Source organism: Fundulus heteroclitus, chromosome 2 (assembly GCF_011125445.2).
Source record: "Fundulus heteroclitus isolate FHET01 chromosome 2, MU-UCD_Fhet_4.1, whole genome shotgun sequence".
NCBI classification, from domain to species: Eukaryota; Metazoa; Chordata; class Actinopteri; order Cyprinodontiformes; family Fundulidae; genus Fundulus; species Fundulus heteroclitus.
Window position 1 is genome coordinate 2,474,236 of NC_046362.1, and position 12,650 is coordinate 2,486,885.

At 39.6% G+C, this 12,650-nt stretch overlaps 1 protein-coding gene across 1 annotated transcript; it reads right to left on the reverse strand.

Moving 5' to 3' along the window:
- Positions 1–3,738: 3,738 nt before the first annotated feature.
- LOC105927028 (kelch repeat and BTB domain-containing protein 13) lies at positions 3,739–6,376 on the reverse strand. Its single transcript, XM_021317088.2, has one exon. The coding sequence runs from the start codon at positions 6,177–6,179 to the stop codon at positions 4,734–4,736; it is 1,446 nt and encodes a 481-aa protein (XP_021172763.2). The 5' UTR covers positions 6,180–6,376; the 3' UTR covers positions 3,739–4,733.
- Positions 6,377–12,650: the final 6,274 nt, after the last annotated feature.

A 12,650-nucleotide genomic window follows, 5' to 3' on the forward strand; every position in this document is an offset into this window, starting at 1 on the left:
TTAATATTATGAGTTTAGTTTCATATCCCTTTGGCTTCATTCTCTTGACTTTATTCTCATAAAGAATAGAAATAATTATAAGAATCTAACCTGGCCCTATTACTCCAGGACTAAGATAATTCTGCAAACTGTGACTATTCTGGAAATGTTCCCCCTTAATTGTCATAATATGATGTTCTTCTCATAATATTACCACTTTTGTCTTTTTTTTTTTTTTTTTTTACTTTTTTCTCCTATGACTTTTTTCTCATATTAGTAATTTTATTTCTTTTATACTCCCCCAAAAAGTCTGTTGCTAATCTGTGTCTATACCAGATCTTAAAAGGGTCACACAGTTTTAGGAAATAATGAAGACCACAATGTTTAGATTTAACCAATTGATTTTTATATTCATAACACATACACATATATATTTCTCTCTCTCTCTCTCTCTCTCTCTCTCTCTCTCTCTCTCTCTCTCTCTCTCTCTCTCTCTCTCTCTCTCTCTCTCTCTCTCTCTCATTCATATATATATATATATATATATATATATATATATATATATATATATATATATATACGTTGACATACAAACCTGCGCCCAATGAAGTGTCTACGTATATAATGTCTATGTGATCACCCACTGCTTGCACCTTGCCCTTGGTAATTCATCAGCTGGACAGACTGTCCACTGTCTATCTATGATCGGTTATTGGCTTTCCAGCAATTACATAATTTTAAACACCAAAAAAAAAAAAACAGAGACAATGATTATAGCGCCATCCTGCTCTTTATTCTATAATCAGTCAGGTTTGTTACATTTTGTCCTATTCCGAAGTCCAGCATCTGAGATCTTGGTGTAATTTTTAATTCTTCTCTGGGCCTTCACTCACATGTGAAATCTCTGTCTCGCTCCTGTTTTTTTTATTTATTATTATTATTATTTAAACAACATTTCTAAACTGTGACATGTGGTCTCCTCAGCCGAATTTGAAAAACTAATTCAGGTATTTGTATCATCATGCTTAGATTATTGTAATGCTCTATTTACTGGGTTGGATAAATCTTCACTCTCAAGCCTCCAAACCATATAAAATGCTGCAGCCAGGCTTTTGACTTCTTCCAGAAAGCAAGATCACATCACCCATATTTTATATTCCTTACACTAGCTACCAATAATGTTCAGGTTTCACTTTAAAATTCTTACAGTAACACAGGAGCGCTAAACAACCAGGCTTCAGATTACTTATGTATTCTTACAAATTATGCTTGTTCCCTTCTTTTAGAAGCTCAGATTCTGTTAGTTGTGCCACGGACCAGATTAAAAACAAAAAGGGACTCTTTTAAGAAGCAGTTAAAACCTTATTTTTCAAAGAGGCCTTGAATGTTGATTTTATTGTCATTTTATCTTATTTTATCTTATTTTAATTGTTGTTTTATTGGTTTTCTGTACAGCATTTTGTGATTATGTGTGAAAGGTGCGTAATAAATACACTTTACTTACTAAAGTGCATTGATTTAATGCCTTCTCATGCTTACAAAACACACGAGAATCCATCTTGTACCGCTTCCGCCTCAACCGTTTCGGGTACCAAACCAAAAACAGTTATGGTCAGCCACATTATGGTTTAAGGCGGGACGTACCAGCTGTGACGAAAGCAAGAGCTGGCGAGCCCACAATGGAACCGAGTGAACATGACAGTGCGGGAGGATGCACATATAGCTGCTACTATCAACCGTGTTTTGTCAGAATCCAAAATTTCATCTTTGAAAGTAGAACAGCAACAAGTGCCTTGACTAGTTTACCTTGTTGTGGTTTCTCATGACGGCTGCTGCTTACATTTTCATTTGATACCGTGATTGGCTAAAAAGCAACATTTGGTAGGAAGTCTCTAGGTGTCGCTTCGCCCAATCAGCTCAGAGAGTTCTGCTGCATGTCCCTCCTTTCCCTGTCCAGATTAGATGGAAGCAGTCCCAGATTAATAATGTGCAGAACGGAGAGTGCTACACCTTATCAATCTGGTTGGACAGGTTATATCCCTTTGGCCAGCGGCTGCTTTGTTACCCCGATGTCACTGTGTATTGGAGAAGAGACGAAACATTTCAAGAAAGAATAACCCATCCAGAGAACCTCCTCAATGTTTTTTTCTGATTTGGGCTTAAAGGTTCTCCAACAGGGTCTGTACCTCCACACCAGGACTCTCCATGCAGCTCCTACTCAGCCTCTCCTATTGCTAATGTTTTGTTATTGTTGGCCACCAGATCGCACCAAGAGCGAACATCAAAACCTACTTTATTCAGTAACTCCAGTTAATTCAAGTACGAAGAACAGCAGAAATGTTCTCCTCTGCCTCTTAGGTTTTTTTTTAAATCACCAATATCATTGCTGACTTAAAAAGTAGACTTTCTCCCTTTTATTTTTCACTGCAAGCAATTCACACACAAGAGAACCAGATGGAGAGGACTTTCCTCACTCCTCATACCATCATAAGTCCAAACAGATTTATAATTATATCAGATGTAATGTACAAGCTGGAAAACAGAATCCCAAATCCAGGAGTGTATAAAGTAAACAGTGTGGTAGATATAGACCAAAATCAATATTTTCTTACAGATGATGATTCTAATTGGGAAAAAAAGAAGGTGACCATAAAGGGAACTCAACAGAAAAGGTTTGATGTTATCAAAAATTAACTAAGTGGGTAATAAGATGCATTTCCAACAGTTGAAAAAGGAGAAAGTTAATATTGACAAGGCGGCTTCTCGATCTTCCTGTCTTATTCACTAAGGCCCGCCTCACCCGGTTCGTAGATTTGGCAGCAAAGGAAGAAACCAATTATGAGAGACAAAACATTTGGAATATACATAAATGAATTACAATATTCTCCCACTTGAAATTACAAATTTACCCCCCCCCCCCCACACACACACACACACACACACCCAGAATATCATAAACCTTCCCGAAGGCTACCCCCAATAAAACCACCTGTGACTCTTGCCTGGTATTCCACAAGAAGGCTGGGTAAATTTATAGCTTTGAGTGACCCTGCAGACTCCATCTTATGTAGACTACAGACCACAAAGTTTACAGTAGTAATTATAACTTAGGTAACTCTTACTACTAATTAATACAAAAAGTGATTATATATTTCCGTAACAATATGTAATGTGCATACATTTCTTTTGCACATCTAGGAAGGAAGGGATTTTTCTGGAAGCCGGTGTAGTTTTGACTCATTTAACCCAAGGTTCAGTTAAAATGCTCCTTAAATTTACAATGGGCTCCAAAAGTATTCATGGTCTTTTTCACATTTTATCATGTTCCAACCGCAGAGTGCAATGTGGCAAGTTGGGATTCCAGCAATAGTCTAACACGGACCAATTTCATGTGGAAAGAAAAAGCACAAGGTTCCCTTTTATTTTTTAGAAAATAAAAATCTAAAAGTCATCTGTTTGTTGTCAGCTTCCTTTTACTTTGACACCCATTAATAAACTTCATTGCAAACACTACCTATAGAAGTCCCAGTCAGTGAAAAGAGTCCAGCTGTTAGGAGCAGAATCTGACTATAAAGCTGCTGCTCTGTTTCTTGGGAGGAGAGCAGTAATCAGAGAAGCAGCCAAAGGGTCCATGGTACCTCTGGGGGAGCTGCAGAGAGCAGGGAGAATCTTTTGGGATGACAACTGGTAAGTGTTTACTTTAATATTTACTTACAAATCTAGTCTGTATGGAAGAGGGGGGAGAAATGTAATTTTTTAACAGAAAGCCATAACAAATGGTATTTGCAGTGTGCGACAAGCCATGTAGGTACACAAAACAGAGGAACGTGCTCTTCTCAGGTAATTGTCAGGCTACATAAATAACTCATATCTGCTGTGAAACATGGATGTGGAAGCATCATGCTGTGGATATGCTTTTCCTTAGTAGGAGCAGAGAAATTGGTCAGAGTTCATGGGAAAAGGATGAATCTAAATCCAGGACAATCCTGGAAGAAAAACCTGTTAGTGGCAGCAGAAGATGTTCACCTTCCAGCAGGACAGCCATCCTAAACATCCAGCCAGAGCTGCAATGGAATGGTTTAGATCAAAACATATCCATGAGTTAGAATTTCCCCAGGAAAAGTCCGGCCAACTTGACTTTGTTTGAGCTATTTTGTACAGAAGGCTGCGCAGGAATATCAGTATATGGATATCCAAAGTTGATAGACATACCCCTAAACAACTGCAGCTGATTGCAGCAACAAGTGGTTCTACTGCATTGAGAAAAGTATTGAATCAGAAAGGGCTGAAAACACATCTAAGCCATGCATTTCAAAATTTTGATCGTAAGATATCTGAAAACCGTTTTTTCCACTTCACAATTCTTTACTTCTTTATGTTGGTCCATCCAATAAATTCATAGTGCAATAGACCAAAGTTTATGGTTTTTAACTTGGCAAAATGTCCTGTTTTCCTCACGCCTGGTTATTGTACTCTACATGTGAGATGTTTGTACCTGACTTGGCTGATTCATCATGTAGTGATGGATGATGTGTTTCCCTCTTCCAGTCTGGAAACCCAACAATTTCAGTACTACATTAAACAGCTTTAGCAAGTTTTTGAAAAAGAAGACTTCCTAAACTGATGTCAGCAAATAAAACAAATGCACTGTTCTTTTTGATCATTAACAGAAATCATACATAGGTCCCTGCAAATATAGAAGCCCATATCAAAATAAAAAAGTCTAACTTTACTTTGTGATAGCCTAATTAAAGTCAGTGTTGGGTCATGTGAGCGTCTGGCAATCGGAGCAGGAAAGTCCACACAGACCCACTTCTAGGGAAACCTTTCATCTGTCGCCTGGGCTTCCAGTTTTTACTTTCAATTCTGTATTCTAGAGTCATGCTTCTGTTGAGTGTGAACGCAGAATCCCCCTTTACCACAGCTGTAAACAGTGAACCTTTGCTGTTGGCAAAATGTCCAGGCAGGGAGGACCATTGTCCTGAGTTTAGGTTGTAACAGTCCATCAGGCATCGAAGAAAGTCATCAGAAGGGCCATTTCTCATCACGTAGATGTTGTCTCTGTGGCCGATGATGCAGTGGCCGTAGCTCTGGCGCCGGATCAGCACGGTAACAAGGAGCCACTCGTCTTTCCCTGAGATGTACTCGTAGATCTCTGAGGTCTCCATTGGCCTCCATAAACACACAAATATCCTGCCCATGGTCTTGGTGCAAGCCGCCCCCGCAGCAGGCCGAGGTAAGTGGGCAGCAAATGTCCACTTCCCGCTCTCAACATCATATTTCTCCACAGATGACATCGCAGTTCGCTCATATTCTCCTCCTATAGCATAAAGGAAACCATCTACACCAACAAGGCTCAAATTATAGCGCAGTTGTGCTGGATGAGCAATCCTGGTCCAGCTGTTTTCTTCAACATTGTAGCAGAAGCAAGCCTCAACAGCTTGCTTGTGAACTCCATGAACGCCGCCAATGATGTAGAGTTTGTTGTCTAACACGGTCACGCCGGCCATGGAGGTGCTGGCCTCTAGTGGAAGATCTGTCAGGATTTTCCAGCTGTTTCTAGTTTCATCGAGGTAACAGACTGTCCTGGAGGCAGAATGTATGCTGTTATCCACGCCACAGGTCACGTGGGCCCCTACCGCTACAAAAACACTGGGTGGCAAAGACTCTATGTAAGAGGTCAACTCTGATGGTAAGGTCTTCTGAATCTCAGCCTCCAGGTCGCTGTACATGTCTCGAATGAAGAGTGCAGCAGCATGGTAAAGTTCAATCAGGCCGAATGTTGCTGCAGTGTGGTACAGTAGCAAACAGTTGTCAGTGTCAATAAGGTCAATAAGATACTTTGTGAGTGGAGTCACCTGCAGGAAAGCCGCACATTCAATAGCCTCCACAATGTCGTCTTCACCCAAAGCTGGTAGCTCGCCCCGCAGGACGGCCAAGGCAATGAAGAAGCCTCGGGCGCCTGGACACTGCAGGTGGATTTGGTCTTGGTTACACTCCTTCATTCCAGAGCGGTACAGGGCTCGGAAGTAGTCGCAATTCTGGACAAGGAACATCCTCTCTTCTGAAAAGTGTGTGTCTCCAATCACTATGGTTAACTTGGCTGAAAGGAAACCAGACGTAGAACATAGCTGATACCTCTCACTGTCTGCATCTCCACAGTGGCTGTTCTCCTCGGATACACTGCTGTTTGCTGACATCACCGTTCAGTCAGGAGAGCTTCAGCATTTTCAAAAATCTGGAAACGAGAGAGAGGTTGCAGGTCCAGAAGCTGGCTGGCTCTGAAGAGAGGTTCCTCCTTTCTCACAGCTTTCAAAATAGAAACAGCTAAGTTTAGATGAGGGCAAATGTTTGGAGTCAGTTTCAGGCTGCTGACTTCATGGAAACAAAGAACAGTTGTTCTGATGGTTTCAGTTGCAAAACCTTGTGTTATTTTTCTATTAACTGTTCAATTAAAAAAAAGTGTGTACCCTCTAACAGATTTGTGCTGTTTTGGCTCTTTTTCAATCTTAAATGTTCCAGATCATCAAACAAATGTTAACGTCAGACAACAAGTAATCTGAGGAAATACAAAAAATAAGGATTTTTTTAAATAAAGGAAAAAGCTATCCACACCAACATAGCAAAGAAAGAATATTAATTTTTGTCTCTAGTTGGACAAATAAATTAAACATTGAATACAATCTTCGGGCAAGAGATATAACAGAGCAATGTCACCTTGGGGATATTTCAGACATTAGCTTCAACAAAATTGGAGTCTCCCCATGAAATCTGGGCCTAAGCAGGAAAACTCGCTTTGATTCCAGAACAGCTGATTTTGTTAGAAATTGCTGCAATAATGGCGCTGTGAGGATATTTCTATTAACACATTTTTTGAAAACGAAATTCAGAAACCATACCATGAAGTTCAGAAAGGAGGGAACTATTTCATATGAATTTATAGGTGACAATATAATACCAACTGAAAAAAATGACTTTCTAATTTTTTGAAGTGACAGTAGATCATGTTAAAAAATTGTTGCAAGTATAAACCCTCTGGTACTAACATTGTTTAAATCAAATTGTTAAAGTCTGTAGTAGATTTCATCTCACTGCCTGTTTCTGACATGATCAATACAAGTTTAAGGAAAAGCATCTTTCCATCACAATAGCCATGTTTACATGGACAAAAATAATCGGAATAAAGGGCCGATTGGAATAAAAAAAAGTGTCATGTAAGCAAGCCATTCGGAATATTGTGACCAGATTAAGCTCAATCGGAATGAAATTGTATTCTGAATGAGAGGGGTGGTTTATGCCAATTCATAATCCGATCAACATGCATATAAACTGTTCTCAGGCTCAAGTTATTCCGAATGTGGTAAACTGACCCGAGTGTCAGCTGAATTACTGGATCTCCTGATTTTGTGGGTTTGTTACCGCTATGGCTATATATGCAGATGACACCACATTGTTTGCATCTGCATAGACAGCATGTCAGTTGAATTCTAAATCAGGATTCTAATCCAGTCATACAATGGACAGGATTCAACAAATTAATTATTATTACTGAAAAGCTGAATGCATGATAGTTTGTTGAAAACATTTCCATCCAATTGATGCCTATGTTAAACCCAACTTTAGGAAATAAAGCAATTAAACAAGTACAACAAGCAAAGTTGTTGTTGTAATAGTGGACTCTAAACTATCGGGGACCAATCAAGAAGTATAGGCAAGGCAAGGCAAGGCAAATTTATTTATATAGCACAATTCAGTACAAGGACAATGCAAAGTGCTTTACATGATTAAAATATAGCAAAATAAAACAGAATAAAAGCAAGTAGGAATAAAATGTAGATAGAAAATAGAACCAAAAAGTGGTGATTCAGTTAACTAGAACAGTTGAAGGCAATCCTAAACATTTAATCTTGATTTAAAGGAACTCAGGCTTTCCGCACCTTTACAATTTTCTGGAAGTTTGTTCCAGATAAGTGGAGAATAGGAACTAAATGCTGCTTCTCCTTGTTTAGTTCTGGTTCTAGGTATGCAGAGTAGGCTGGAGCCAGAATACCTGAGTGGTCTGGAGGGTTGATACACTGATAACAAGTCTGTGATGTATTTAGGTGCTAAACCATTTAGGGATTTATAGACTAACAGAAGTATTTTAAAGTCTATTCTCTGAGATACAGGGAGCCAGTGTAAGGACTTTAGAACTGGGGTGATGTGCTCTACTTTCTTAGTCTTAGTGAGGACGCTGGCAGCAGCGTTCTGGATCAGCTGCAGCTGTCTGATCCACTTTTTAGGCAGACCTGTAAAAACACCGTTGCAGTAATCTATTCGACTAAAAATAAACGCATGGATTAGCTTTTCCAGGTCATGCTGAGACATTAGTCCTTTAATCCTAGAAATGTTCTTCAGGTAATAGAAAGCCGAGCTTGTAACTGTCTTTAGATGCTTTTGGAGGTTCAGGTTTGAGTCCATCACTACTCCCAGATTTCGGGCCTGATTAGTGGTTTTTCGCTGAAGCGACTGAAGCTGTGTGCTAACTTTTGATCTGTCCTCTCCTCAGTATTAAAAATTGTAGTAAATGTATTCACTAGTGGATGACCAAGCAACAAGTTCAATCACTTGTCCTTGTCATGATCTTGGCACTAGTGCTGGTCTGATTTACCATGTGACATACCTGTGCATCTCCGCCCCGTTCTCATCAGCCACCTGCTCCTCTGACTAAATAACCAGCTCTCTGACCAGACACTAGTGCCAGATTATTACGAGCCACCGGTGAGTTTAATCTAGCGTTCTGTATCCTGCCTGCCTGCCTGCGTATTTCTGACCTGTTTGATTCTCTGAGCCTGCTTAACCCCTGTTGGACCTGATTGTTGTGTTCCCTGGATTTTCTGACCTGCTTCTGTGCCCTGACTCTGCCCCCGGATCCTGTTTTGGATTTTCCCTGAATCTCTGATCACCCAGCTCGGACCCTGGATCTGCTCTCGGACTTCGGACTCTGGTTATTCCCCCTGACCATCCTGTCTCTCTCTGTCATCACGGTTCTGACCCGGTGCCTGTTTTTTGACCACCAATTACCTGCCAGTCCCAGGAGTAAAATCATTAAAGTTTCCCTGATCAAACTTTGGGCTTCACCAGTGACATTCCCCACTAACAGGAGCCTGCACTCACCATCCCTGCTTGCTTCCAGATTGTGAAAAGGTTAGTGACCGAAGTTCCAGTGACTGTTACATCCCTCAAAGCCTTGTTCTGGTCACTAACCTGTCGTCTTCACTTCCAGTGGTTCCTGTCCGAGATGCTGGTGATTCATCCTTGACCTTCAGCAGTTTACGTCTCAAACTGTTTTTTAAGCTATCTGATCTTGTCTGGCTGAATTCTTGGTCCTCTATTTCTGGTCATTACACTCCTTTCTAATTTAGATTATGCATCAGTTGTAAGCAGTGTTGCCAAGTCTGTGCATATAAACGACTTTGGGCATGTTTGTTTTCTGAAGTCGCTGGCAAATTCAGTAAATGGTGGGTTGCATTTTTTATAAATGTTTTGCTTGTTTTGTTAAACATAAGTGAGACTAATTTACACAAGTTAGAAGTTGGTCAAATTAAGGCGGTGCTAATTGTTTTGGGTTGAAACTAATGTAACGTCAATGCATCATAGTTTGGCTTGGTTAATGATCAATGCAGATGGAAGTATTTTCTAGTAACATTAACATTACAAAAATACTTAGTTACTTAGTACTTATAGTATTTGTTGCAAAACTAATTAAATACAGAGAGCTTTTTTTACAGAGCATTACCTGGATTTTTGATATCAGAGAATAATAAAATATGATTTCAAAATAAGTTAAAACTTTTTCTGTTTACACAAGAATGAATTCTGAGCAGTATTACCTACTTGTTAGCAGCAATTATGATTTTTAATATTATTACATTAATTTCTCAGGTTCTGTTGTGAGTAACATGATTTTCTAAAGTATATTTTAGGACTGCAACTACCAATTTAGTCTATCCTAGTAGATCAATTATAAAATTGTGAATAATTGGGTTTCAGTTGGGACCTTAGGTTTTAAAGAAAATTTTATATAAATTGTATAATTCATTAAAAATCATTATGTGAGCTGTTTTAACAGATTTCTGATACAAATATATATTTTGATTAGTAAATTATAAGTTATTCAGCAGTTGATGATGATTGGTTGTTGCAGTTTTATACATATATGAGGGAAGACTAAATACTGAGCAATAATTTGATAACTGGAAAGATTCTGCTAATTTGAAGAAAACCAGCAAATATAGTGGCGTTGATGGTGATGATTTAAAGTTTCAAATGTTTTTATGTATCTTATCTATAAAAGAGAGAGAGAGAGAGAGAGAGAGAGAGAGATTATATTAAATAATATTTGTAATGGAAATGAAAAGAGACTCCGGGAAGAATAGCTCATATATCCAGTCAGGAAATGGAGAGGCTTTCAATTAAATTAAATCAAACATTTTTCTTCATATTCTGCAGAATAATGTGTGTGACCTATCTATAAATCCTGTCACCACTCTGAGGCTGAAGCAGAAAGTCTAACATCATTTAATCTAATATATATCACTCTGAATTATAGGACCTTTACTTTGTCTGCCATTGTGAAATCTATTTTTAAGGTGAGGCTGCACGAGATATATCTCAGTGATACACAAACGTTTTTATGGAAATGGAAGAATTGCATTCAATGTAAGTGTCAGGACTCAGCTGGTAGAGCCGCACAGTTTCTGCCGGTTCTGCCTTCTCTGCTTTGTTCCGCAGGTGTTTGCAGATGACAGGTGTGGGGGGGGGGTGGGGGGGGGGGGGGCGCACACACCTGCAGCTGGTTCAGCAGCGTCGGTCCACACTATAAGGAGGATGTCAGAGTGTTACTCCGTTGTGGTATGCCTAGGCCACTGATCTGTCTCCTGAGCTTCATACCCATGAGTTTTGCAATCCCTGTTTTTGGATCTAACCTTTTGTCTCCTGTTTTTCTCCGGTTTTTCGTGTTTTTGGAACCTTTCACCTGTGTGACTCTGTGCCTCGAAGACCAGACTCCTGACCACCCGCTCAGATCTTGCTCTGGCGATCTTCCCCCTCAAACTCCCTTGGTAATACCAAGCCGGTGGTATACCAGAAAAAGGTTATATCCTCAGACATTGGGATACTCAACTCAAACCTGAGTATAAAGCCACTCTGTTTTACATAGCATACTTCACACACTACATTACATTATGTTAGTTTATCACTTAAATCGTGTCAACGCTTTATCACTTGAACTTTATTAATAAATCTTTTTCCCTTCTTGTCAACCCTTCTTTCCATCAGTGTTCCTATTTTCCTCCACTCATTTAAACTCCTTTCTGACTTCTTATCTTCTCCCTCTCTCCTCTTGTATCAATCTTACATTATTCTAAAACAGACATTATATAATTAAAATCAGTTCCAAAAACATTAGAATGTACAACATGAAAACTTCCAATTATTGTTATTTTTATTATTATCTCATCTGATTAAATACTAAACATGCTTATTACTACAATATTTGGAGCTACAAGCAAAAACAACACAAATGGACATTAAACAGGTGGTTATCTCTGACTCCATCATTCTCAGATCATGTAGATCTTGTCTCATTCAGTTCTCCTGTTACTGACTAATTTTTTCATGAGGAACTTTCATATATCCAAACTGAGTAGTAGAAAAGCTTGACCTAAGCCTGGAAATCTATGCTCATAAATCCTAACCAAAAATCAGCAAAACAACTTGTAATAACTCTACTTATAACTAACTATCTGAAATATAAACTAAAGGTCACCAATCAGTTCTAAAACATCTTTAGATGAACCCTTGTTGATCCCTGGAGAACCAGCTTACCAGATTAGCGCCTTACAAAGAGTTTTCAATCATTCTGTAACATTTTATTCGAGTATCTTTTACTCATGTGAGCAGCAACTTGTGGTCTTGTCTTAGTTTTTATTGATTATTTTTTAACCTGGACACAAACCAAACATTCATCACAGGATCAGCCCGATCCAAATAAAATGAATCGATTAACACACTTACTATAACACAGACCAGCTCCCCATAAGTTACCGCAGGTTGTGAAAAACGAACTCCCACTTTAATGGTTTTAATGGCAGCTGACATCCAAAAGGATCATTACCGCCATCTAGTGGTGTGCTCTATTCCTCATCTTTATATTATCAGCAGCGCAACCAGCTACCGTAATAGCTGTTTCTGCGTGCAACAGCTCTACCGTAATAACAGTCTACACGCAACTTTTTCCCCCTCGGTAAAATCGGAGACATTTCCAGGGACAGGTGGTCCAAAACGGGAACAGTCTCCGGAAATCAGGGATGTCTGGTCACCCTATCCTGGAGGCCTCCCTGGTGAGGTGTTCCAGACACGTCCCACCGGGAGGAGACTATATTTCTCGGCTGGCCTGGGAACGCCTACCTACTGAAGCTGCTACCCCCGTGACCCGACCCCGGATAAGCGGAAGACGATGGATGGATGGATGGATGGATGGATGGATGGATGGATGGATGGATGGATGGATGGATGGATGGATGGATGGATGGATGGATGGATGGATGGATGGATGGATGGATGGATGGATGGATGGATGGATGGGCGTTGATAGCGCTTGGGACAAAAGAATATTTGTACAGATTGCA

Excerpts from the sequence above, each read along its gene's own strand:
- LOC105927028 (XM_021317088.2), bottom strand. The coding sequence starts at position 6,179 with ATGTCAGCAAACAGCAGTGTATCCGAGGAGAACAGCCACTGTGGAGAT.